Source organism: Pollachius pollachius (assembly GCF_949987615.1).
Source record: "Pollachius pollachius genome assembly, chromosome: 2".
Lineage (NCBI taxonomy): Eukaryota > Metazoa > Chordata > Actinopteri > Gadiformes > Gadidae > Pollachius > Pollachius pollachius.
This window is the reverse complement of record NC_136935.1, coordinates 7,288,580-7,315,427: the sequence shown is the minus strand read 5'-3', so window position 1 is coordinate 7,315,427 and position 26,848 is coordinate 7,288,580. Positions and strand designations below refer to the sequence as shown.

General features: G+C 50.3%; 2 protein-coding genes across 3 annotated transcripts; both read right to left on the bottom strand.

Annotated features, from left to right (window-relative positions):
* Window positions 1-144: 144 nt before the first annotated feature.
* LOC307092050 (leucine-rich repeat flightless-interacting protein 2-like) lies at window positions 145-24,010 on the bottom strand. Of its 2 annotated transcripts, XM_079758928.1 has the most exons (13): window positions 23,841-24,010; window positions 22,388-22,547; window positions 16,920-17,006; window positions 8,653-8,694; window positions 7,925-8,056; window positions 7,057-7,128; window positions 5,334-5,504; window positions 4,812-4,904; window positions 2,602-2,737; window positions 2,158-2,328; window positions 1,708-1,787; window positions 1,507-1,611; window positions 145-1,030 (listed from the first exon to the last, which is right to left on the bottom strand). In XM_079758928.1, the coding sequence occupies exons 2-13, from the start codon at window positions 22,475-22,477 to the stop codon at window positions 920-922; spliced, it is 1,290 nt and encodes a 429-aa protein (XP_079615054.1). In that variant the 5' UTR covers window positions 22,478-22,547; window positions 23,841-24,010; the 3' UTR covers window positions 145-919. The 2 variants fall into 2 exon arrangements, with proteins under 2 accessions (XP_079615054.1, XP_079615053.1); XM_079758927.1 differs by lacking the exon at window positions 7,057-7,128.
* Window positions 9,413-15,467, bottom strand: LOC307070501 (uncharacterized protein; the record flags this gene model as incomplete). Its single annotated transcript, XM_079729006.1, has 10 exons — window positions 15,071-15,467; window positions 14,689-14,727; window positions 14,398-14,478; window positions 13,676-13,723; window positions 13,497-13,574; window positions 12,370-12,474; window positions 11,599-11,694; window positions 11,093-11,146; window positions 10,060-10,128; window positions 9,413-9,556 (listed from the first exon to the last, which is right to left on the bottom strand). The coding sequence occupies exons 1-10, from the start codon at window positions 15,275-15,277 to the stop codon at window positions 9,413-9,415; spliced, it is 921 nt and encodes a 306-aa protein (XP_079585132.1). The 5' UTR covers window positions 15,278-15,467.
* Window positions 24,011-26,848: the final 2,838 nt, after the last annotated feature.

Sequence of the window (26,848 nt, the reverse complement as noted above, 5' to 3'; positions counted from 1 at the left end):
TACATTAAAAAGGTTTTACTCTAATGTAGAAAAGAAAAAGCTCTTTTCGTAGCTGGCCCTATGCAAGTCCCATAGCAAATAACGTGCCGTGTTTCATTTCTTTTAATTTAACCAGAGACTGAACAAAGATGCACGGCGTATATACAGCTTTGTAAATTACACATTTATTTCAAGAAAAATCTTTTAAATATTTGAAAAGAAAAAAAAGAATCAATGAAAACCGCAGAAGACAAATTTGGTTCTACATATAATCTCAAATAAAGGACTGCAGCACTGTTGAAATACATGATTTTGTACCTGTTAAAAAAAAAAAGATCAGTGTTTATAGTTGAACGGTTCAGAAGGGTAAGTCTCCAAGGTGTGAGAAGGCACTTGACTGGTGGGAGGGAGACGCGGGGCAGGGGGGATGGGATGTACGGGGGCGGGGGGGCAGACCAGCCATCAGAGTTGAACCTATTAAAACCATCATGAGACCCATTCATGCAACTCACCAAAAGGGACAAAGCAACAGCATATGAGACGCCTTGAGGCCTCCTGAATATCATGATGTGGTACCAAGCGTTGAAGAACTTTAAAACTTCTTAAAGTAGCGATTCGGGAAACGTCCTCATATCTCCCAGAAAACCCGTGGGTTTCAATACATTGCCGAGGCGTTTCTCTGGAGAGCAGAGCAGCGGGCCGGACAGAATGGGCGCGTGCCGCCAATTTAAAAAACAAAAACACAGTTTAGTCTCCTGCCTGTGCTACAAATGTCTTATTTCCTTTTTCTCTCCTCCCCATTTATTTGGTTAGCTACGTTTAAGTGTTTTAGCCGAGAAAGGGAAATGTGCTCCAGACGCAAATCGATAAAGTTCTGAGGTGCGAGTTTTAAGGGCTTCTGTGGTGCAGAGGCCGCAGCGGCGTCAGGGGGGGGGGGCGTTCATTGCTGGGCCAGCAGCGCGTTCCTGTTGGCCTTCATCTTCTCCAGCCGCTTCACCAGGTGGCTGTTGGTCATTTCCATCTCCTCGTTCTTGTCCAGGGCCGTGCGCAGCTGTGGGGGGATGGGGACACAGGCAAAACAGGGAGGATGAGATGCTGAATGGACTGCATTTACACCGCGCTTTTCTAACCAGTGGCCACTCAAAGCGCTTTACAATTTTGCCTAACATTCACCCATTCATGCACACATTCAACCATTCACAAACACATTCATGCACACACTCACCCATCCAGGCACACTTTCACCCATTCATTCATACATTCACCCATTCATGCCCACATTCACACAGCGGCGGCGATGTCAACCAAGCAGCCAGCTCGTCGGGAGCAGTCAGGGTGTGGTGTCTTGCTCAGGCACACCTTGACACTCAGCAAGGAGGAGCCGGGGATCAAACTAGCAACCTTCCAGTTACCAGCCGACCCGCTCTAGCTCCTGAGCCACATGCCGCCCTATGTGGATTCGGTCGGAACAGAACAGCCTAATGTTGCTCAGCCATTAGGGGAAACGGGACGGGCGAACCCTCTCACCTCTCTCTGGAGTTTCCTCTTCTCCACCTTCAGCTCGTCTTCCACCTTCTCAGAGTTGTCGGCCGATGCCTTGTACCGTGCCACCTGTCCTTCTAGTCTGTTGATCTGCATGAGGGGAAGTTAAGAGGCGGGTGAGAAGCAGTCCTACACCCTAGTCTAACCACGTGTACGAGCTGCTGAAAGGTATTCTCCACTACTCACGTTTTGTTCCATTGTACCCATTTCCTGTTCCGCCTTTGAGAGCTTGAACTTGTATTCGCTGACCTGTCGGTTTGCATCCCCTGTAGAGATCACACACACACAGAAAAAAATCGTCAGCCACGTGTGGGAGTCATCACAAAACACTACTGTGTTGTGCTGTGTTCGTTAATGGTCGGAGGTGGAAAGTCTGAAAAACATTGATGCTCACGCTTAACTAGAAGAAATTGTAGACAGTAAGTGAACTGACTATACATTGCCGTCACCGTAAGAGAACCCTTCTATACGAACAAGTGCTGTTAGTATTTACAATGCTAGAGGCCGATACTCAAGTTCAGGAAGCGGAATCGGTACCGGTAAAGGAGAAAATGGTATCGGAACATCTGAAGTCGGAAAGTCTCACTCTGCACCTACATGAGGTGCGGGTCTGTCTACTCAGAAGGTTCTACTCACTCTGCATCTCGATGATGTGCAGGTCCGTCCCGTTCTCCATCCGCTCCCCGTCGGTGGACGAGCCGTCCATCTTGGCGTGCTTCTGCCTCTCGTCCTCCACCTGCATCTTAAGCCTCCTGATCTGGGCCAGCAGCTCTTCCTTCTCCTCCGCCTGCTTGCGTAGCCTGACGTCTGAAACGAGACGGTTATGGCATTAATATGCGGTTATACATGGAGGTTAAAACATATGAATTAGTTAAACGTACGTAAATCATACATTAGCAAACCTTTCTGTCCAGGGAATGTATGCAATGTTAACTATTTCCACAGCAATCAAAACAAAGCGCCAGTCAGCCAGCCAGCTCTGGGTTGTCTCTAGCGCCCCCTCTCGGAGGAGGACCTCTGGGTCGTCTCCTCCCTCTCTGAGGGGGACTTGGGCCCTTCCCTCCGGCTCTCCCCACTCACCTAGGGGCCCTTCTCCTGCAGACTCCAGCAGCTGCGCGGCCTCCTGCGACACCAGCGTGAGTCCCGAGGCGTGGTGGGGCTCGTGGTGGTAGTCCCCGTTGGGCGTGCCCTCGGGCAGGATCACCAGCCCGTGTTTCTGGGGAGAGAAGGAAGGCGGGGAAATGGGAGAACTATGACTGCGCTGCTCTCCTCTCCTGGGATCCATCGTTGGGCTAACATCGGGAAGACGGATGCCCTTAAACATGAGTGTTTCTTTGTAGGTCAAACACAAATACTGGTCACCTAATTGGTTCACTGTGTTTGGCAAACAGAGTTCCGCACTTTACACACACTGATTAGGCGGCACGAGTGGCCTTCAGCCCGCACACAAGAGAGGCACCCTGTGTTGTGTGTGGACCAGCCCCTGCAGATGCTGCACTGAGTAGCAGTCACTCTGGTGTGGGTCGGGGGGGGGGGGGGGGGGGGGGGGGGGGAGGTGGACCTACCTGTCCTGCCTTGGTCTTGGCTGTGGCCTTGATGTCAGCCAGCTCATCTCTGAGCTCATCTCTCTCATTCCTAATGCAATCAAAGTATTCTTTCTGCCTCTCCAGTGCCTGGCCAGGGGCACCGGGCCAGAGCAGGAGACGGAGGAGAGACGAGAAAGAGACAAGAGAAAAAGAGAGGCAGGAGAAAAAGTTGGATGGACAAGAGAGGACTGACAGCTCCACAGTGTGTGCATGCAGGGCCGATGGCAACAGCGTGGAACACACCGGACACACACAGAGGAGAGACAGCGGGAGCATGCCAGACGTTGGGAGACAGGATCATAGGAAGGGTTGCAAGAGGGAGGTGCAGAAAACAAATCTACACAGTGACTGATGGTCTCAGGCAGGACTTTAAACTAGAGAGAGAAGCTCAAGTCCTCCATGCCTTGGAAATCACACTCTGTTAAGATGTTTGAGTTTATCGTGCATGAGGCCTCAAGATGCTTTTATAGTGGATTAACGTTCCTAATGTACACACAGACAGTCTCTACTAGCTTCCATACTGAATTATTTCCATCCACAAAAATGTTTAGAAGCCAAAATCCAAACATGAGCAAACCCTTCTGTCCAGGGGATGTGTGCGATGCAATGTTAACTATTTACACAGCAATCAAAACAAAGCCCCTGCCCCCTGTCAGAGGCCATACTCCCCATGGAGAGGGACGGGGAGGGGGGTCTGACTACAGGCTGAGGGCCTCCGTGGTGCACCAGCAGCATGAGATCTGGTTCATCGCCGTCTCTCAGGCGAGACATCCACGAGACCCTGATAGTGTGCCCGTGAATGCATTCCAGTGTTATTAATTATTATTAAAAATAAAACGTATCCATCCGATTGGACAGACTTGATGACTTCACTTCTCATCAATCAATCCTCGGCAAACCTAGGGTTTGGCGTGATGGATAGTTCATCGATGAGAGGCGTGATGGGTGACGTACTTATAAGCACGCTGTGCTTGTGTTGAACACACGGGATGCACTAGCTTTACGTTGGCTCAATGAAGGCACACGCGTGTCCAAGCGAGGGTTTATCAAGCATGGGTCAACGGAACAGGCAACCAGGGGGAGGAGACACCCGTCCGTCCTGGTGGCCCGTCCTCCATGCGGTTACTAGCCGACCGCGGCCTCTCTACTGGGGGGGGGGGGGGGGGGGGGGGGGGGGGGGGGGAGCACGGCCCGGAAGAGCCTCCTACCCCGATCTTTTTGTCCTTCCAGTTTATGGTCTCCTGCAGGTCAAACACCTCCCTGGTCAACGTATCTAACTTAGCCTGCATTTGCTGGCTCGCCTGGAGAGGAGAGGCGTGGAGAGAAGAGGAGGAGGGAACACGTCGTCACAGACGCAGCGGCACCGCACCAGGAGGAACAGAATGAAACCATCAAACAGAGAGGAGGAGGAGAGGACACCGAGGGTGGGGAGAGAGACAGAGAGAGATGGAGAGGGGTGGAGATGGACAGAGACGGGGAAACTGGTTCACTTGGGAAAGAGTTTAGATGGCAGAGTCTGAACATGGAAGGACTGAACATGGAAATCAGTTGAGATACAGGTAGGGAGGCCGGAGGAGGTAGAAGGGACCTAAACAGAGAGGGGTGGGTGAGAGGCCTGGGCCTGAGCGTCTCCGGGCAGGGCAGCCCTGTGGCCCTTCCACCCGTCTCACGCCCCAGCGTGGCTCGTGTTCCCGGCGGTCGTACCTCGATCAGCTCGTCCCGCTGGCGGATGCCCTCCTTCAGCTCCTCCTGCTTGTGCTGCAGGACGTTACACGTGTGCTTCTGCCGCTCCAGCTCCTGTGGGAGGAGGAGGAGGAGGAGGAGGAGGAGGAGGAGGAGGTTCAGTACAGAGGAGGCTGTGGGTCTGGCCAGCGGGGCTAGGCGCACAGCCACAGGTCACAGCGGGCGGTGTGACATGTCTAACGAGTCATACGACACGTGACATGTATAACGTGTCATTTGACATATATGACATGTATAATGCGTCATGTGACATGTATAAGTGTTATGTGACATATATGACGTGAAACATATGACATGTATTACGCATCATGTGACCCAGAGCCACGGTAACGTCGGCTGGCACAGTAACGTGCAATGGCAACTGAAGCCAGTTGGTTGGCATCAGTTGGTTGGCACGGCAACGTTGGTTGGCTCTGGGGCCCCCCCAGGAGGGGAGGGCCTTCTCACGCCTGGGGGTGATGGGGGGGGGGGGGTGCCTCGTACCTTGGACTTGTCCTCCAGCTCCCTCTTCATCTCGGAGGTCTGCTCCTCCATCTCCTCCACCACGTCCTTCAGCGTGTCCACCTGGTAGATGAGGTTGGCCTTGTCGTTGTCCAGCTGGGCGTTGGACACCATGGCCTTCTTGTACTTCTCCTCCACCTCCGACAGAGACTCCTGGGGGGGTGGGAGAGGTTAGGCGGAGCGGGGGGGTAGTTGCAGCTCACCTGGCCGCAGAGGAGGGTGGAGGAGGTGGAGAGTGTGGGGGGGGGGGAGTTAGAGGGTGGGGTGGGGTGGAGGAGGAGGAGGGTGTGGGGGGGGGGGAGTTAGAGGGTGGGGTGGGGTGGAGGAGGAGGAGGGTGGGGTGGGATGGAGGAGGAGGAGGGTGGGGTGGGGAGGAGGAGGAGGAGGGTGGGGGGAGGAGGAGGAGGGTGGGGGGGAGGAGGAGTTAGAGGGTGGGGTGGAGGAGGAGGAGGGTGGGGTGGGGTGGAGGAGGAGGAGGCTGGGGTGGAGGAGGAGGAGGGTGGGGTGGAGGAGGAGGAGGAGGGTGGGGTGGAGGAGGAGGAGGGTGGGGTGGAGGAGGAGGAGGGTGGGGTGGGGTGGAGGAGGAGGAGGGTGGGGTGGAGGAGGAGGAGGAGGGTGGGGTGGAGGAGGAGGAGGGTGGGGTGGGGTGGAGGAGGTGTAGTTTGGGAGGGGGAGGAGATGGTGGGTGGGTCAGGGTGGAGGAGGAGGTGGAGGGTGGGATGGGGTAGAGGATGTGGGTGTAGGAGGAGGAGGGTGGAGTGGAGGAGGAAGAGGGGTTGGAGGAGGTGGAGGGGGGGGCCAGGTGTGCTGTCAACGACGAGTTAAGCCAGAAGGTCGCAGGTTGAACCAGACATGGGAAGTTCCAGATTCAGAGCGGTTCTGTGGCGTTTCCCCCTCCCCACACATTCTTTAGTTCCTGTGGAGGATCTTCAAAAAGACTACCTTCTGAACCTGGAAACGCCACCTCTTCATTAATAATGGCTAAGGGAGGGGGTGGAGGGATTTGCAGTTCTCTACGAGGAATGGTTCTTTTCCCCATCAGTCCATCCCAAGCAGACCCACTCATGACCTCTCCATGCGGAAAAGAACCAGGCCAACAGAGAACTGAGTGAAATAGGTGGTGGTGGTGAAGCGGTGGAGAAAAGGGGAAAGAAACCACTGAGGCGGGACGCTAGAGTCCCACCCCGGCTGTGCTCTACCAAGTACAAGTACAGGACTCGGGTGGCAGGTGTGTTAGTCCGCTACCCCCTGCTCTAGCAAGTAACAAGACAAAAGTGCACTTACTATAGAGGGTTAACCTTTGAGCGCTCATTCAACAGTCAACACAGGTGAGACAAAGGGAAAGTCAGCAGGTTGGTGGGTGGTGACCCTGAGAGGTGCAGACCGTGAGTCAGTCGCTGTGATAAGATGCTTCACTTCACACGTCATTCAATAGGGGGGAGAACACCAGCCATCGGCTCCTCGGCTCACAGCATCATTAGGACTTCTGCTTTCGGTTTATACACTCGGACGCAGGTTAGGAAGATCATGCAAAGGCAATTCAGAGACTGGGGGGGGGGGGGGACAGTAGAGGTCAAGGTTCACAGTCTGAGGGGTGGGGGGGAAACGTGTGCAGGGGTTGTAGAGAAGAGAGGTTGGAAGCGGGAGGCCGTTAGAGGGTTCTACACAAAAAAAACACATGCTGGAGGGATCGCGTCCCGACTACCTTCAGCTCCTTAAGGCCCTGCATGTATCTCCCCTCTACATCCTGAATCTGGTCCTTTAGCTCATAGATATCCTGGCGGGCAGACGGGAGAGGTGGCGGACGACGAGGAGGAGGAGGAGAGAGGGAGGGAAGGAGAGAAGCTTGAATACGACCAGGCAGAGAGAGGAGAGCCAGTACCGTCTTCCAACACACTGACCCCGGACGCGAGAGGACTAGCTCTGACAGGGAGGAAGGTTATGGGGCCGCTACGAACACACAGAGGAAACGGCAGAGGCAGCAGAGTGGCGGCCGGCCTCAGTAGGCACAGGGGGCCTCAGTAGAACGCAGGAGGAAGACGGCGAGGTCACGGACCCGGTACGCATTAGTGCAGACCCGTAACCCAGTGAAGGCCGCATGCTCCCCTAGCTCAACACGACACACTTTGAAAGGAAAGTCGGATACGTTGAGTGTCTTCATTCAACTATTTGATTAGGTAATGTTGACTTAAAAGTCTGGAACTGTGATTGGATGAAATAAACAGCCCATTGACGGCCTGCAACAGTCAATGATTAGCATTGAAAACAAAATCATTATATTACAATGACAGAACATGGTTCAGATGAATAAGTCCAAATCCTTGAAAAGACTTTTCTGCCTCTTCATTGAGTGTACGGAGCAGGGGGTAGTATTCTAGTAGTATACTAGAAGGGGTAGAAGTATATTACAATGACCAAACAAGGTCCCCTGTGTATCCACATCATACCGCATTCTGTACATTACTACTTGTATTGCATTACTTTTGCTGCTGAACTGCGGTTCTTCTTCTCTGTGCAGTGCCACTAAAGACGACTGTAACCCGGTGGTGTGTTGGAGGGCGCGGCCACCTTACCCGGAGCTCGCTCATACTGGCGTCGGGGTCGACCACGCCGCCCGCCTCCACGCTGCCCCGCCGGGACGACGTGCCCCCCAGCGAGGCCAGGGTGGCGGCCGAGAGGCTGGGGGTGGCGCACCGCGACGAGGGCTGGGGGAACACAAGAAGGGGGGGACGGGTTAGACAGGCACACAGGACATGAATCAACTATACACATCATCACAATACATACTATACAACATCACTATACATACTATACAACATCACTACACATACTATACAACATCACTACACATACTATACAACATCACTACACATACTATACAACATCACTACACATACTATACAACATCACTATACATACTATACAACATCACTATACATACTATACAACATCACTATGGGATCAACCGTGGCTGGTACCACTTCCACTTGCACCTTACACCTTAATACACCTCATTACTTATTATTACTAATTACCACTATTTTAGTTTCTCTACTTTTACTTTATTTTATTAATTATGATTGTGATCTATTGATGCTACTTATTTTTACATATTTTTATTTACTTTTTACACACTTTTATTTACTTATCTTTATTACTTTATCTTGTATTGTTGCTATGTGGCTGTTGAGGAACCAAGCCCAAGGATTGTACTCTTGTGTACTAAAGATAAGATAAATAAAAGTGACTCTTGGTGAGCTCATGAGTGGCGCTGGCTGAACGGAATGGGTTGGTCTCTTACCCGGCTGTAGTCTGGGAAGGTCTTGTCACATTTGTCATCCAGCTGGAGAGAGACACAAAACTACAATGAGTACGATGGATTTAAGGGAACAGGTTGGGCCGAGGTGGCCCGTGCGTGGAGTACGGAGACGGTCTCTTCCTGTGGATCCGGTGGTTCCTTTAGGAGAGGAGCGATGGCTAATCGAGGAGTAAGATCGTGATGGAGGTCAGGGTCGGTCGCTCTATGGGAGAGCGGCTCTGAACTCAACAAGCAGAGCAACTCACTCAGAGTCCGTGAGACACACTTGATTAGGAAAACAGGGACACGAGTGAGTCCCTCAACACCATGCCGTCACACAACAACACACAGCACACACAACAAACACCAACACGGGTGTCTTTTCTTTTTTCTTCCTCATTTATACTGCGCTTTTCTAACCACTCTCCACTCAAAGTGCTTTACATTATTGCGTGACATTCATGCACAAATTCACACACCGATTGCGGAGTCAACAATGCAGGGCGACTGCGCCAGGAGCAGTTAGGGTGAGGTGTTCTTGCTAAGGGGCACCTCGACACTCCAGGAGGAGCCGGGGATCGAACCAGCAACCTTCTGGTTACCAGCCGACCCGCTCTACCTCCTGAGCCACATGCCACCGCTGTCCCGTCCATAAGGGGACAGCAGAACCCTGAACACTGTTTTAGTAGGAACCACTCTGGGGGTCGATCGTCCAAGGCGGTCATGCTGGCCTTCTGTTAGTGAGGTCATCCAGGGTCATGGGTCACACGGCCTTCGGGGTCAGGCCACTTACAAAGTCCAGGTCGGGGATGCTGAGATCGTCCAGGTCGGACACGACGCTGCCCCGGCGGTTGGAGCGGCTGAAGTAGTCCGCCGCCGACTCGCTGATGTCAGAGAAGTCCGAGGACTGGCCGGACCACAAGTACGCCACCGTACACATGCACACAGGAGCCCGTAACACACACACACACACAAACACGAGAGCCCGCAAACACACGCACATACACACGAGAGCCCGGGCCATACGTACACACACACACACACACACACACACACACACACACACACACACACACACACAGAGCCCGCAACACACATACGGGTAAACACACATACGCGGAAACACACACACAGATTTGGGGAAAGACATGAAGACAAGGAAAAAGTGACAGAGCAGTGAAGGAGAAGATGTAGAAAGTAGGAAATAGCAATGAAAAAGTTCATGAAAAACAGTGAAAAGGAGTCCCTACTTTTTAATGGCCATATTGACCCATTGCTCTAAAATCACAGCAACACTGCGCACCAGTTAGCAAATGGTAGGACATAACCAACTAACGCATCATCAACTAGTGGGTCGACTGTGGGCAAGGCCTAGTGAACTGATGATGAGGACAGTGGGCGGGGCCTCACCACACTGTCTCTGCGGCCTCGGCTGTAGCGGTCCTGGGACACCGTGCTGACCGAGTCATCGTCTGAAGACTTCATGGGGAACAACACACACAGTGAGGGTCCGCTCCCCATCACCACACACACACACACACACACACACACACACACACACACACACACACACACACCAGAGCCATCACTGGGTCACACCGATGAGGACGATGCCCTGTAGAGTACAGCTCTCGATTCATGCGATTATATTAGGATATACGTCCACAACCCGGGACAGACGGGGCTCTCTGCTGTACAATAGCCTTCATATCGCTGGTATCTCTACTCAAACTGTCACAAACACCATGCGGTATACAGGAACAGGTCCGAGATAGCTCATCACGTTCTGGCGCACATGTTGGAGATGAGGTCTCTGGTGGAGACGGCGGCATGGTGAGGGTGGGAGTTGGTGTGGGAGGTGCATGTGAGGATGAGTGAGTGAGTATGAGTGAGTGTGTGTGAGGATGAGTGAGTGTGTGTGAGGAAAAGTGAGTGAGTGAGTGCGTGAGTGAGTGAGTGGTGCATGTGAGGATGAGTATGTGTGTGTGTGTGTGTGTGTGTGTGTGTGTGTGTGTGTGTGTGTGGGTGTGTGTGTGTGTGTGTGTGTGTGTGTGTGTGTGTGTGTGTGTGTGTGTGTGTGTGTGTGTGTGTGTGTGTGTGTGTGTGTGTGTGTGTGTGTGTGGGGGGGGGGTTGGCAGACAACATGCAGGGCGGGGTGGAGGGACCTCACCACAGGGCTGCTGCGGGCGGACCAGCTGTACTCAGAGGGCTGTGGAGAGTGGGGTGGGTGGAGGAGGGTGGAGGGTGGGGTGGGTGGAGGAGGTGCAGAAGGGTGGAGGAGGAGGTGGAGGGTGGGGTGGAGGAGGATTGGGTGGAGGATGGGAGAAGGTGGAGGATGGTACACTGTTAGAATGAGGTTGCACATCGGGTCAGAGGTTGTGATGTAGTGGAGAGGCGGCTTGCTGGATTCAGACACACACACAGACACACACGAGAGACTCACAGCCTTAGAACTGTAGCCTGAGCCATAGAGGCCCGCGTCATCGTGAATGGAGGCCTGGCAGGGAGGGGAGGAGCACAGTATCAGAGAGGGTGGCATGAATCCCACAGTCAGCAGTCTTCTCTTCGTCATGCAACGAGGGTCAAACACAAAGCCTGCTTCCTGGTTCTCGCCTGGTTTATGTCAGTGTTGCAAGGGAGGGGGGGGGGGGGGGGGGTAGAGAAAGTAAACGGTTTGCCACTAGGCCCCGGCCTCTATGAGGAGCAACACTACTCCCTGGCCCCACACCAAGTGCCCCGAGGGTCTGCGAGAGCTAAATATAGCCGGCTGCACACTGGCCCAGGCATCCAATGAGATATGGGCGTGCTAATGCTATGTCTGTGCGAGTTTCAGGGGGGTGTGGTTGGTGGTTTCAGGGGCTGTCAGGGGGGGGGGGGGTCTACTTGTCAAAGGGTAACTGGAGTCATGCTGCTGGGTGGGGGGGTTCAGGCGCGATGCCGTGGACTGACCATGCTGTAGCTACGGGCCAGGCCTGAGCCTGCGGTGGAGGAGGCGGAGGAGGGGATGGTGGTGACGGCAGCGGTGGGGGTGGTGGTGGTAGAGACCTGGAGGTGGACGGGGCAGCGAAAGGTCAAGGTGCAGGAGTTGAAGAGTAGGAGAAAGCCGTTTGAGTTTGAGGTCTGACCTGCAGTGGGGTTAGGATGTGCAGCCACTGGGTGTGGGTGTGTGTGTGTGTGTGTGTGTGAAAGTGAGATCCCTGTTTCTACACTATCTACAAGGCTTTGGGCAAATGCGCACTGGAGGCATTTGCATGGATTGAAATCGCCAGACAGTCTCTCTTTATCGCTAGGCTCTGGAGTGGATATTGTTCAGCACAGATGCATTAGCCCCGACGTCTGCCGCGAGACGGATAGTGTGTCTAGGAGACTGATGCAGTACACCAGCCATAAACTCCTGATACAACAGCAGAGATTTATTATTGCCGTTAAGCCCGAGTGATAAAGATAGGCGTTCTCTGGGCCGGGCTGAAGTTTATTATGTTGATAACTCTACCCAGGATGAGAAGCAGTAGTGATGGGAAGACTGCCCTGTGCGTTTATGTGTGTGCAATTGCGTGTGCATGTGCGTGTATGTGTGTGCATGTGCATGCGTTTGAGTGTGTATGCGTGCGTGCACGTGTGTATGCCTACTTTGTGTGTGAGTTCATGTGTGTACATGTCTATGTATACGTTTGTGTGTGTGTGTGCTTGTGTGTAGGGGCTGGGTGTGGGAGCACCAACCCGGGGCTGATATGAGGTCATTGGCTGATATGAGCTGATGGAAGACGGAGGTTTGGACTTGGCGGTGAGGCTGCTGTACTTCCTCTGATCGTGGTACAGCCCAGTCTAGGAAGAGCCCCAAACACAACAGATAAGACAGGTTGAGGCCGCTTACAGTGGTCTCATTCGTGCACGCGCACGCGCACGCACACACACACACACACACACACACACACACACACACACTAACACACACACACACACAAACACACACACACACCTCCTAAAGACGTTCATTCTTAGTCAATCCTTATGCAGAGGAGCGCTAAAGCAACACAGACTCTTGTTCCAACAGCAGTGTTTCCCCTATATGCACCTAGCAGCGGAAATATGACCGCCGCTGCTGAATTTCTTTCTTTTTTTAACAAAAGGAGAGGAGAGCTTCAGCTTATCTCTTTAAAATACGAATGTTATATTATTTTGCGCTACGCAAAACAATATGACATTCCGTGCGCTACGAACGCTGGAGATGCGTTTCATATCCAGGTCAATTCACACACCTGTGAGTAAAGCAGACAAACGGAGAGGAACTTCCGTAAAGTTGGAAATAAATTGGCAGATTCGGAGTTTGCGTTTCAATAGATCATCAGTCAAACATTGTTGCGACACAATTGACACCTCAAGCTAAATGTAGTAACCTAGAGAACCAGCTACAACATTGTTTTCATCCAAACAAGTCGTCTTTAGCGAACGGTGAATTGCATTGGCTTCTATGAGCTGTCGGCTTTCAGCCGCGCACAACCGGACGGTGTGCAAAGTGCAAAACTGAAAACGACCACAATGGTAAGATTTCAATAGTGTCGCCATTATTGACTCTAGAGCCCCAAAACTTGTTCCATATAGGCACGGCCTCTTTATGGTCCTACTACAACCTTTAGCTAAGGCTCTGTGTGTTAGCTAGTAACGTCACCATTATTGACTATAGAGCCCCAAAACATTGTGACCTCCGCAACCTCCGCTGCTGCAACTCCATCCTAGGGGAAACACTGAACAGTGAAAGTAAAGAAGCTCTGTAGCATCGATTCTAGCAGCAAGAGGCTCACATGCTAACGGGGGGGGGAGGGGAACAGGGAAGGGAAAACACTGACCAGCAGATCCTTCCTGGAGGAGGAGGAGCTGATGGACGAGGCCTTCCTATGGCCCTGCAGGTCACTGTACACAGAGCTCTGCCTCACACCGGAGACACAAAACACCAACGTCAGCACAAAGCGAACTACAGAGACAAAGGCCTATCAGGAAGTGCGTAGCACGTAGCGCGGATACATACAGTGGAGCGGGAGCTCTTCAGCCCAGACGTGGTTGAGAGGCTGTCGGACTGGAGAGAGAGCGAGGGACACAGAGAGAGAGAGAGAGTGTTGACCGTGGAAGGTCCAACATCTGGTGCACACAAGTCTGACTTTCAGCATGCTGTCAGATTTGTGCTTCATGCTACAAATCATAATTTAGAAAAACAACAGTTCAGATTTTTGTTAGAAGCCAACAGTCTACTGTATGAGTAACAGAAAAACGGCAATTATAATGGTTTATCTTAGGTTGAAAATATTTGGGGAAGGTTAATCTTTTGGCACCACACGCATAACATTGGATGAAAGTACCAAGAACAGCTGAGTCCTGAAGAAAATGTGTGCGATGTGAAATGTATCTCCATTAAAATGAAGGAAATCCTGCTTTTTCTCTGCTTGGTTATCAGCAGCTCATTATACAGTTATGTATCAAAAGCCTACGCTTTAACAACGCCATCCATCAACCTATAATACAACCAGCGATGCGTCTGACTACAGTGTGTCTTTAATTGTAACTAACTAAAGTGGGCTGTACATAAAGTGGTTGTAACAAAAGTTGAAAACCTGCTGATGATCATGGTGTTATACAATGCGAGCCGCCATCGCCTTCAAACTACTAAAACATACGCGGTTGACCATCATCATCACTTTTTATCTGAAGGCGATGCATGCCCTCACACTTGCATGCAAAACCTCAGAACCCTACCAAGAGGTCTTTCCTTCGGGAGCTGGACCTGCTCTCAGATCTCTTTTGAGAGCTCAGGTCTCGCACCGAAGAAGACGTGGACTTGAGACCGAGAACAGAAATAAAGATTGGAAACATGAGGCTCAAGCTTCTAAAAAGGTGAGCACATTGTACACAAACCCCATCAACACTTTCTCCTTAACTGGCCCACCAATCAAACAGACACAGAGGCCTTTCACACATGGCTCACAATACACAGTCTTCATAAGAGCGGACCAGCCTGTCTACTCCATGATGCCCATATGTACACACCCTGTAGCTGCGGACCGACATGAGGTCATCGTCCAGGCCCTGTGGACGGGGGGGGGGGGGGGGGGGGGGGGGGGGGGAAGAGGGAGACGTACAGAGAGAGTTGTTATGAACAAGGGACCTGGAGGGGGGTGAATGATGTGAAAGAGGAGAGGGAGGAAAGAGAGGGCTAAATGATAAGAAAGAGGACAGAGAGAGGGGCGGTGATAAGAAAGAGGAGAGAGAGGAAAGAGAGGGCTAAATGATAAGAAAGAGGACAGAGAGAGGGGCGAGTGATAAGAAAGAGGAGAGAGAGGTGAATGATGTGAAAGAGGAGAGAGAGGGGCGAACGATAAGAAAGAGGAGAGAGAAGGAACAGGCAGAAGAGAGGACAGTGGATACCGACCCGCCGCTGATAGCCGCTGGACCGACTACTACTAGTGGTGGTTCTGGCCTTCTCAGTGTCGGCCTGGAGGAGAGGAGAACTACAGGTGAGGACCACAGGTGAGGACCACAGGTGAGGACCACAGGAGGCCAAGACTGAATGCATGAAGCCCATCAGCTCCAACCAGACAGAGGCGAAAGCCAAACCCATGGCAACGATGCAGAGCATGTTCACAACACAGTTAATTTAAAAAACAAGCCAGGTGTTTAGTCACACGTTTCAAACAAGACGTTGAGTTCAAGGGAGCGGGTCGTTTTTCTCATTTCAAAAAGCAACAGAACTTAGTTCTGGTGTGCTAGCACACCACCCCCATCGCACGCCAACGGCAATCGAAAACTAAAACTGGTTATTTGAAACAACTCTTTCTCTGCGCATCTTTAAAAACCATGCAGTCTAGTCACAAAGTCTCTTATGATAAGACAGACAGGCAGGCAGGCCGACAGGCAGACACACCGGGCGCAGTGTATCCAAAACAAACAGAGCCCAGTGGCATTCTGCCAGGGAGCTAAAGTGCTGTTAAAGTGAGTCCGTTCTACTCTGGCCACTTCCAGTCAAGCGAGTCTTTAGTACAGCAAATAGACACACAGCGAGAGGGGTTGGGTGGAAGTTCCAGCTGCTCCCCGACCCCCCAGGACCTACCATCCACTGGTGGATCTGACCCCATTTACGGCCCCCACTTCCAGACGAAGAGTGGTAAGGGAGCTGGACGGAGACAGGTAGAAGAGACAGTGTGCAGTGGGGACACACACACACACACACACACACACACACACACACACACACACACACACACACAAGGTGACTCATACTTTCGCTGCGTCAGGTGCTGTCTAAAGTACACAAGTCATGACCGGAGTGTGCAGGAAGGGAGAAAAAGGGAAACCAGCTCCACTGTTGACTCTCTGTGGAAATAAGAGGTTACCTCATCGGTCACCACACAGGGTTGAAGAACCGGAGCACTGTTCCAAAGTTACACTGAGAGCGGAGCAATAGCACATATTGATCTTTCCCCTGTGACGCTATGAACACCACACAGCGGTGGTTTCCAACCTCTCAGGAGTTTGGGCACACCGCGCTCCCAACCGGAAACACACGGACGACTACCTTAAATGGCACAGGACATTTGTTAGGACGAATGTCAGCTCCGGTATGACCAGATTATAGATACTGGGTTATTAGCATTGTTGGCATCGATTTACACACGGCAGACTGTCCACAACCAGTGCCACGTGGAGACTCATGAGTAAATAATGAATGAATAATAATATTGTATTGAAAGTGAGTTGCATTACTTGGAAGAATGACTCAATAAGGGAAACAAGCCTAGGCCCACCTAGATCGCCCTCAAGGCACACTGGTTTGGAGACACTGCCGTGGAGGATAAAACAGAAGGGAAGAGAGGGGGAGAGACTAGGAGAGAATAAGTCTGGAGAAGCTAGAGAATTAACACGGGGGGGGGGGGGGGGCAGCTATGGAAATGTTTCGTAGCCAAGGACAGCCGAAGGAGACCTGATTTGTTTGCTCCATCTTAAGGAATCACTTCCTGCATACACAAGACACCCTCCAGCCCGAAATGAGCTCCTCGCGGTGGAACAGACTTTCCTTTGTGTGTATACACGCTGCGTTCCGTATTTATACTGGACCGGGGAGGGAAAATCAAACGCACACTGAAAGGGACCTGGCGGAGGTCTCCGCCATGGCCTATATTAAGAGCAGGAGGAGTGACGCCATGCCTTGGCCCTCGCAGGGACAGTGGCCAGTGGTTAGCCGGGCCACTCGGTGGCTCAGCTTTCCGCTCGCTGGGTCTTACCTCCTTCTGCTGCCGTTCCAGTTCCCTCATGCGGATGTCCCTGGCCTCCGCCCGCGCGGCCCTCTTCGCCGCCAGCCTGGCCTCCGCCTGAGGAGGGAGAGCGTCCGTCCACACACACACACACACACACACACACACACACACACACACACACACACACACACACACACACACACACACACACACACACACACACACACACACACACACACACGGTTAGCCGCGCGTGGACACTGGAGGGCTCACCGTCGTCAAGGAAACCGGACCACAATGTTCAAAGCAATAGGAATAATGGTGTAAGGAAACGTTTTGGAAGGCAATGATGACACAGGTTGAGGGTGAATGGGAGACGTATGAACACATGAGTTTCAGACTTCTTTTTGAGTGCTTAATCAAAGTATGCATAGGTAGTTTGAGTTTTTAGTTTGTCGCACATTAACCGGCCCTTTTAGCAGCCCCCTGACAAACATGAGCTACAGTGGGCTTCTCAATGTCACTTGCACAGCAAAAAAACTATTTGCTTTGCTGATACAGTCTTTATACAAATTCTCCTATCCCCCCATTTACGCGCCTTCCTTGGAACTGCCCTCCAGAATGACTATCAGATCCATGTTGAAGATCCAAACCTCCATACTACTGTAACATTGTAGGAAAATGTCTGTTACTGAAAGCACAGTATTTACATTATATTTCCATGACTATCTTGATCAATATTAATGGGGACTTCCATAAAGTCGGATGAATGCTGCTAATAAAAGTTGTAATACTACTACGATAGTCATGGTCATCACACAGCCGACACACAAAACCAAAGATGCTGTCCTTCTGTCAGGAGTCATGTATCCTATCATCCCTGGGATTCCTTTCTTGAACAACAGCCTCGCAATACATCAGAGTGTAATGAACTGCAGACATTGACTGACAAGACCATACAGCACCGTTTGCCCTGGCTGAGTCACAGCTCCAGAATACTGTGGAGCAACAGCCAGAGGGCCTGGGATGCCTCATCATCACCAGCAACAACATGTGCTAAGCATCAGCTCCAGGGAGGCTCATGTTAGGACCCCATGCTGGGGGTATGTGGGGGATGTCAATGGTGAACAAACAAACAGAATCCGATTGGGTAAACTGGGCTTCAACATGGCCTCATTTCACCCAGTAAACAGTAAAAAGAGCAAAGTTATGGCACTGATTTCAACGAGCAGAATACTCATGCACTCAAGCGAAAGTAGCGCATAAACCCAGAATGAGGAACAGACCGCTTTTTTACGAGGTCTTTATCAACACCTCGTGCCTCATCAATCTTTCCTGAGGAAGGGACAAGAAGACCGAGACCCATTGCACCCCCGGCCCACTGCTGTGCTGAGTCAAGCCAGGATGAACAGGGGAGCTCATTTTCCAGGGAAACACAGCAGTGGGGGGCTGATCCAAGCAAGACCCTACAGTATCCGCCCAGTGCGGCATGTGGCTCAGGAGGTAGAGCGGGTTGGCTGGTAAACGGAAGGTTGCTAGTTCGATCCCTGGCTCCTCCTAGCTGAGTGCCGAGGTGTCCCTGAGAAAGACACCTCACCCTAACTACTCCCGACAAGCTAGCTCTCGCCTTGCTTTGCTGACACTGTCGTCGGTGTGTCAATGTGTGTATTAACCTTTGTAAGTGGCTTTGGATAAAAGTGTCTGCTAAATGCCCTAAATGTAAATAGAATCGCGGCCGGCCGGCCGGCCGGCGGGCGGGCGGGCGGGCGGGCGGGCGGGGGGTCTGATACAAACCAGACCTGACAGTACCCAGCCTGCAGGGGGTTGCTGTCAGCAGGACTCAGTGCTCTGCTAGGCCCTTCCTCGTCCCCATTAGCATTAATGCCTTTTGAAACTAAACATACCGCCTGTAAAAGACAATGCCACAATGACTCCCCCACACAGCTCATCCTCTTTATCTTCCCCTGGAGTATGGGGCCATAAATACTGGGCATTTCCTATCAGTATCTGGCCGCTGCTGACAACTGGGGACAGAATTCCAGAGAAGGCTTATCAGGGCTGCCAAAGTGCAGGGCATGTTTGGCCGTGGGCTGTTCCTGTTGGGAATGGCCCAAAGTTGTGTTGTTGGTGCTCTTTGTCTCGCTTGTAAGTGGAGAAGTCACCTTGATTTGTTTTGTTTACCAACAGCAGAAACTTTAACGTTAAAAACGTTGAGCCATCGTGAGAACGATTTAACTTTAGCAATTGGCGTCCAAGGAAACGTTGCCTTGGGAGAGAGTACTTCAACAGTCATAAAGGCAAGATAAAACCACGCCTTTTTATATGAGATCCAAGATGAGGGAAACTAGAGATCCTAGAGGGCACTCCGTTCTGTTGCAGGACATTTAGAAAGGACAATGCAGGCTTCAAACACAACAAGTCCTGTTGGCCAATTAGGTTACGTTGTCATTCAGAGACCGGTGACTTCAAAACCTTTAGCCGTGGCTTCACTGCATGCACAAAAGAGGAGTTAATCAGTTCATAATGAGATGGCTTACTGGTATTGAACATAGCGATTTTCATACTAGAAGAATCCATTCTATGACCAAACCAAACTTGGAAAGCACTTGGTGCTACCTTGCTAAGTGCATTCCATGTGTGTTTTCATAATGATAACAAGAACCAACAATCATCAGTCAGGTGGAAGTGTCACCATTCTCAGTAACCATCAGTGAGCAGCAAAATGTCAATACCCTGTCCTGAGGGTGGTTGGCTACTGTGGTGGGCACAAAAAACAGGACCTGCTTTCTATGACCATGTACTGAGACAGAAACAAGTTGTGTGTGTGTGTGTGTGTGTTTGTGTCTGTCTGTCTGTCTGTCTGTCTTCCGTCCCATCCAGGCGATAGACTGCAGCACTAGGGGAGCGGTGTTGGTGTGCCTGTGTGTGTCTTTAAGTGTGTGTTTGTACACTTGTGTGTTTGTGTGTGTGTGACTGTGTTTGTATGTATACCTGTGTGTGTGTGTGTGTGTGTGTGTGTGTGTGTGTGTGTGTGTGTGTGTGTGTGTGTGTGTGTGTGTGTGTGTGTGTGTGTGTGTGTGTGTGTGTGTGTGTGTGTGTGTGTGTGTCTATGTCAGCCCAACCAGCAGACAGCCGGCGGGGAGCGGCGGTGGTATTGGGCGGTGGGCCTGTGTTCCCTGCACCTGTCCGACCGTGTGACCTCCTCTGCACAGCAGCACAGCTGAGTCCGACGTCTCGGCCTCTATCTATAGCTCTGTCCGCTAGGCCTGCAGCTCTCACAGCGCCCACATCATGGGGCCGGGGCCGGGGGGGAATCTGAGCAGAGCCAGAAGTGCACCATCATACACCTCCAGCACCGCCATGCATCAGGGCGCCTCCATCGCCCTGGGCGCCGTGACTCAGTGTGCTGGTGCGTGTGGGAGTATTTATACATGCCGCATACTTCCAACCATGTCTCTGTTATGATTTCATTTGGATTAAGAGAACAGTCATTCCCTTTAGTTGTAACACATGACAAATGCGCTGCTCAGAAGACTCTTTGCTTTGGTGAATGTCTTTATACAAATCCTCCCATTGTCCTCACATTTAGGTGCCTTCCTTGGAACTACCCTCCAGAATGACTATCAGATCCATGTGGTACATGGAAACCTTATTCGTATGCCAATAATAATGTCATACTACTGTAACATTGGAGGATAATGTCTGTTACTGAAAGCCCAGTATTTACGTTATATATCCATGACAACATTTGATCAATAAAGTCTTTCATATAACCAGCTAACTGGCTTTAATACATGTACTGACAGTATCAAGCCTTACAATCTGATCTTTGACTGATCTGATCATTAACTAGGTCAGCAGGCTTCTCAAATGTGTGAGTAGACTATTATATAAGCTGAAATAGCCATTACGTAACTAGTTTAAAACACTTTATCACTGAGGCATGGTCTGGAGTAAAGTGTCAAACAGCAGAGGCCGCAGCCAAACAGAACATGTACAAGTGTCAATTTCACAGCTAAGGGTTTGAATCATACACTGTATGAGTGCAGGCGTCCAACGCTGCACAAACAAGAGTAGTACTGGGCCAAGTCAGCCTTGATTACCATCAAACACCATCAGATCCTAATGTCGGCCATGATGTGAGGGGGTTCTAATGTTTCAGAATGACGGTAACGCAAGTGTCCTCCAAAGCAAGGCTATGGAGTGCAGGGCTCAAATTCAACAGCTTTCTCTGCCGTGGTCTGTGCCAAGCACCAGCAGAACTCACTCTCAACATTTGAGGCCTGGCATGAATAACCCACGATAGAAATTAGAAAGTTGCTACGTTTCACAGCACTATATTGGAAAGTGGGGAAGTGTCTGAGGTTTCCGGGCTGAGCTAATGTCCGCCGTTTTTAGACAAGCAGAGCCAACGTCAACGAGGTTCATTCCAGAAAAACTGATTCATTCAGAGACCAACTGGGTGGTGCCGATGACTCATGTTTCTATGATCGGCCTGCATGACTATAAAGGGAGCAAATGGAGCCCTGCGCTGAGTGCAAGTGCACAGGCACGGAGCGACAGACCGGGATGGAACATTCTTTAACTGTATCAAGGCAGCCATAGGGAGCTGAGTGAGACGATTTACGAAGGCTTCAGGGAGGGAAACCGGAACCCTCGCTCAGACACTCGGAGACAAGCAGCAACAACAGTCTTGCAAAATCATCCGAACACAACAAGAAAATATGGAAAAGCGTACTCTAAATGTATCGGGAGTGATTTGTGCCTTGTGATCCACATGTTTTCACCCTGTACGCCGACCAATCCGCTTGGTCTGGGGAAAAGCAAAGGAATGGCATCCCTGTGCGTAACCAAACGGAATGATCTACTCCAGGCAAGTCAACACAGGCCAGGTTGTCTCCCTCACATTGCTTTCTCTGACGCTGCCCCCGCCCCCCTCCTTCCTCCTCCTAAAGCCAAATCACGACAAGTCAAGTCAATCCCCAAAAGCAGCTGTCTCCCTTGCTCCGGCTGCAGCAGCGTTTAGTGAAGAGAACCTGAATATCCACATGTCATGAGCAGAAACACCATCGCCCAACAAAGGCCAGCATTATGTGAAAATGTGTGCCTGAGGGACCCTTTGGCTCAACTCCTGTTCCATGGTCATCCATTCTTTGACCAGACTGCATTTATACAGCGCTTTTCTAACATCTTGTCGGGAGCAGTTAGGGTGAGATGTCTTGCAGAATGACACCTCAACAGCTCAGCTAGGAGGAGCAGGGGATCGAACTAGCAACCTTCTGGTTACCAGCCAACCCACTCTATCTCCTGGGCCACAAGCTGCCTGAAAATCGTTGATGCATTTTTCTTATTCTATCTACTCATTTTCGCCGCTACCCTGATTACGGCAGAAGAAAAAGAGGCGGATATTATGTAAACATTATTTTCCGTGTAGATTGCATGTTTATCAGTGATCCGCAGCAGGACGGCCTGGTTGTGCAGGGACCTGAACTCACCTCCCGAGCGATGCTGCTCAGGGCCTCATCCTCGGCCGAGAAGCGGTCTCTCACCGGGGCTCGCTTCCTCCCAGTACCTTGTGTCCCCATGGCGCCCCAGGAAACTTCAGCACCAATACGCCGCTTTGAGACCAAAAAGATAAAACTGTTGGCCCAGCACCTGAAAACAAACCGAACAGGATTATTAGTTACCATTTACATTTTATTAAACGTTATTCGGTAAATGCATAGGCTTTCCGAAACAGAAACGCATTGAGGATCTAAGCCATTGATAAAAGCACACGTAACCTACGACAGCACACATAAACTTTTTCCTTGTAAACTTTCAGGGCTAAATACAGCTGGACATGTTCACCTTATGTAGGGTATGACCTAACCCTGATCCCATCACTCCCTTTCTGCAGCAAGAGGAGACCACCATAGTAACTCATTCCTGACTGCTCTCGCTGTAGGAGGCTTTGCATAAACAGTTGTGGTTGACATAAACCAGCTGTAAAAAGTGACAGCAAGATGAACTCTCACGCCATCCAGGATCTGGTCTATCGTGTGTGGTGCTGGGGGCATTGGAGACGGTCAGCATAACACAATGCGAGTGTAATCTATAAATATAGTTCATGAGAGAACAACATCGCAGTGGTTTGAAAGGCTAATCAATCGGTTAGTGTGGAACAGTTATTGCAGACATCAATACAACCGCGGTTGAGTCATGAGGCTGATTTGACAGGAATACGCCCAGATAAGGTGCCAGGGACACGGGGGATCGGTGTGTCATATAAACATTGGTACTGGTTACCAACTCCCGACTGCCGATAATAAGCAAAATCGTTGACCATGTGTCGATCCCACGGCATTATGGTTAAACCAAACGCTGGTTTACACATGAATCCAGCCCAGATGTACACCAACCACCCCCATAATGGGTTGTTTGGGCTGAAACACCAGCCCTACCTCTGGGGGGGATCGTAACCTTCGCCTCGGTCATCCTATATTTAGTGTCCTGCTTATTGCTAAATATCGCGTAATCAATGGGCGTCCCGCTACACGTCCAGCGTGCACATAACCCACCATGAGTAGGCTGTTAAAACACATCCTGGCGGCTAACATTAGCCCCGACGGACACACGATAGATCAGGTGAGCTGGCTAATTTGTGAATTAGCCGAGCTACCGAGCTACGTCCACCTGGAAAGTTACAACAACGCACTTTTACATTCATATCTGGGATTTAAAATTAAAAGGATGGTCAGCCATACTAGTCACAAGTCCCCCTTTCTCCATAGTAACCCCGCTAATACACCGCAGAGGGTGTTGTTGATGGAGAGAAGACTAGCTAAATCCGTTAGCTGATTAGCTCGATTAGCTCAGTTAGCCTGGAAAGCTAACCCCGGCTACTCCCGACACCCGCCGGACCCCGGACGCCGCACGCCCCGCTCCCAGCCGACCGTATCCCCCTACCTTCAAGTCCAGCGTGCCGCGGCCCGCTGGTTGAAGTCCTCCTCTTCCCCGGTGATTCAGACAGCCATGCGACGTTGTTTCCCCCCGTCAGAATGTGAGGTTATGTTCCCGGCTGACAGCTGTCATCGGTGCGCCTGCTGGGTGTGATCCGCCGCCCTCCGTCGTCCGTCCCCGGGTTCAGAGGAGGCTGGAGCGGCTGGAGCGCCCGGATGTTGGGGGACCTGGGGGTATCGTTTTCGCGTTTCGTCAGTGGCGTCTGGCGGCTTGATCTATAACTAACTATAGATATATATAATAATATAATAAAGTATATATATATATATATTACATATGTATAATATATATAATTATACATTATAATATATTATTATACTGTATATATAATATAAAATATATAATATATATTATATAATGTTATATAATATAACTATAAATGTTAGTGTAACTATATTACCTACTACCCAGTCTAGATATTTTATTTTCTAAGCTTCTTTCGTGGTTGAAATGGGACGTGGTGTGCTGTTACTTCATGTGAGGGTATTCGACTTATATTGGTAGTGATTATCTATGCGATGCAACATACAAGAATATATAATATTTTTGTTTCGTTCATCGTTATATATTATTTGATTTATTAGAATTAATTGCTCTTGTTTTTTTTAGATAAAGTGGTGGCTTTGAGAATATTTCTCCACATGAGGGCAGTATAGGATAGAAACTCTCCCCCCCGTGTGAGACTGCTCCTTAATGGTGTTAATTTAGGATTTCACAGACAAATATATAACACTTTGTTTTTGAACATATTGCTATGCAGGTTATCATTTTATGTTAAAACAAATGCAATATAAAAAAAATCTGTGCTTGTGCAAGTACAAATTGATTTTGTGGATTTGCGTGGCAGGTTTGATTTGTGTTGTCACATATGACAACACACATGATTTAATATAAACTACATAAATTGCATTCAAAATAAGACGAACATAGCATTAAAATACACGTGTCTATAAATAAATTATGTTGTCTTGATAATTATATTGTTTAACCTTTAGCACTTTCAGGGTTTTCCTTATTTTTATGTATGTGTATGGGAGGAAGATTTGTAATCTAAGGACCTCCGTGGGAATCATGAATGTACACACACACACACACACACACACACACACACACACACACACACATACACACACACACACATACATGAACAAACACACACACACACACTCACACACACACACACACACACACACACACACACACACGTGCGTTTGTGTTTGTGTGTGTGTATTATTGTCCCTGATTATAGAGCACTAATGACTGTTTTCACCCTCATCGGCCTTCTCTGTTTGCTACTGTGCAGAGAGGGCTTACTTAAGTCTTAACCCGGAGCCACCATCAGCCACACCGTCTCCACAGTTCACCTCCTAGCAAGCCTCTCACGGTGTCCTCCCTTCAAGCAGGGCTGCCTGAGTTTAAGCACAAACTAGGCAAACCTATCTGTATGAATGCACTGGGGAAACAGGGTTTGGCTAGTGGCTAGAACCATTGCTTGCTACAACACTACAACACTTAATGTTCCGTTGAACAACATGTTAATAACAGTGTTAGAAATGTTGTTTAGAGAGAACGGACTCTGGGTTTGTCCCGTTTTGACATACTTGACAAAAAACAGCAAACACAAATAACTCCAGAATCGTACGTGTGGGTTCGTCATTATTCTCAAACTGAAATACCGTCGGTTCATTGCTTGGATGAAGGAGGGGACAAAGTGTGCTTATCAATGGCCACATCAGAGGTGGAAGTTAGCTTTAAAAATAACAAAAGGCCCTGAGGCAGGCAGACAAAGTTTTAGTGTTTGTTTAATTTTATGACCCCTTTAACCCATAAACAGTAAAATGTTGAACCTGTTTTTCAGAAGGGTGGTGGTGGTGGTGGGAGTGTGTGTCTGGGGGTTGCACAGATGGACCAACGCACCAGAAGAAGCTCTCCTTCGGCTCTTGTTGTTGTTTTGGTTGTTGATTTGCCCTTCTTAACACGGGCCCTTATATGAGCCCAATAGCGCCATGTTAAGGGGTTTCTCTCTCCAGTGCCCGTCCTTGGTGAGTAGCGGTGTTATTGTCCTCGGTGAGTGTACCACCAGACAATGACCCTGGTGGAGGAAGGGGTCTCCCACTGCGCTAACAGCACTGGCTGGGTCGTTAGGCTCTCTGTCTGTAACCCCTTCTGACTCGGACTCGGACAAACACACTGGAAGCCATGGAGCCCCCGACCAGTAATTACCCCGTGGGGAGCAATCGTGTTCCTTCTGCCCAGCTCCTCCGGAGACTTCTGAGAGGCACCCCCATGGGGAGATGTTTTTGTGATTGGGACACATGACTCACATTGATTACCCCCCCCCCCCCCCCCCCCCCCCCCTCTTCCAGGAACCAAGCACGAGGAGAGAGGGAAAGGGAGAGAGAGATGGGGGAGGGAGAGAGAGAGCAAGAGAGAGAGCGAGAGAGAGAGAGAGAGAGAGAGAGAGAGAGATGGGGAGGGAGAGAGAGAGAGAGAGAGAGAGAGAGACAGAGTGTTGACAGTCTGCAGATTAGGCCTAGCGATCGAGAGCTGCTCAGAAGGAGGGCATTAACACATCCCTGATCTCAAGATTGATCCAGATGCTTAGACTGCATGTGTGCTTCATTCTTCTTGCCAACACAATAGGGACACCATTTATGTCTCGGCTACACCTACTATTTAGAGCTATAATCCCTTATTTTCGCCATATTTTGTTGAACAGCCTGGTCGATTTCCTTTTCATACTGTTTCAACTATAAACACACATATCGCCTGGTTCGATCTCCTGTTGTGCAATCTGCTGGTCGTGCCTTTGGAATACACATCTTGGGTAAACAGAATGGACAAAGTAAATAGACCATCGGAGGGATTGTAGAAGTAGTCTTTTGATGTCTTTTGGCTTGCGCCCTCGGACACCTGTGGGCTGAGCGCAAGCTGCGGCCTGTTTAATAATGGAT

Coding starts and splice junctions, on each gene's coding strand:
- LOC307092050 (XM_079758928.1), bottom strand. CDS start 22,477: ATGGGGACACAAGGTACTGGGAGGAAGCGAGCCCCGGTGAGAGACCGC. Junction 8,695..16,919: donor TGGAACGGCAGCAGAAGGAG/GTAAGACCCAGC, acceptor GTCTCTCTCCAG/CTGGATGACAAATGTGACAA. Junction 2,738..4,811: donor AGCGGGACGAGCTGATCGAG/GTACGACCGCCG, acceptor TTCTCTCCCCAG/AAACACGGGCTGGTGATCCT.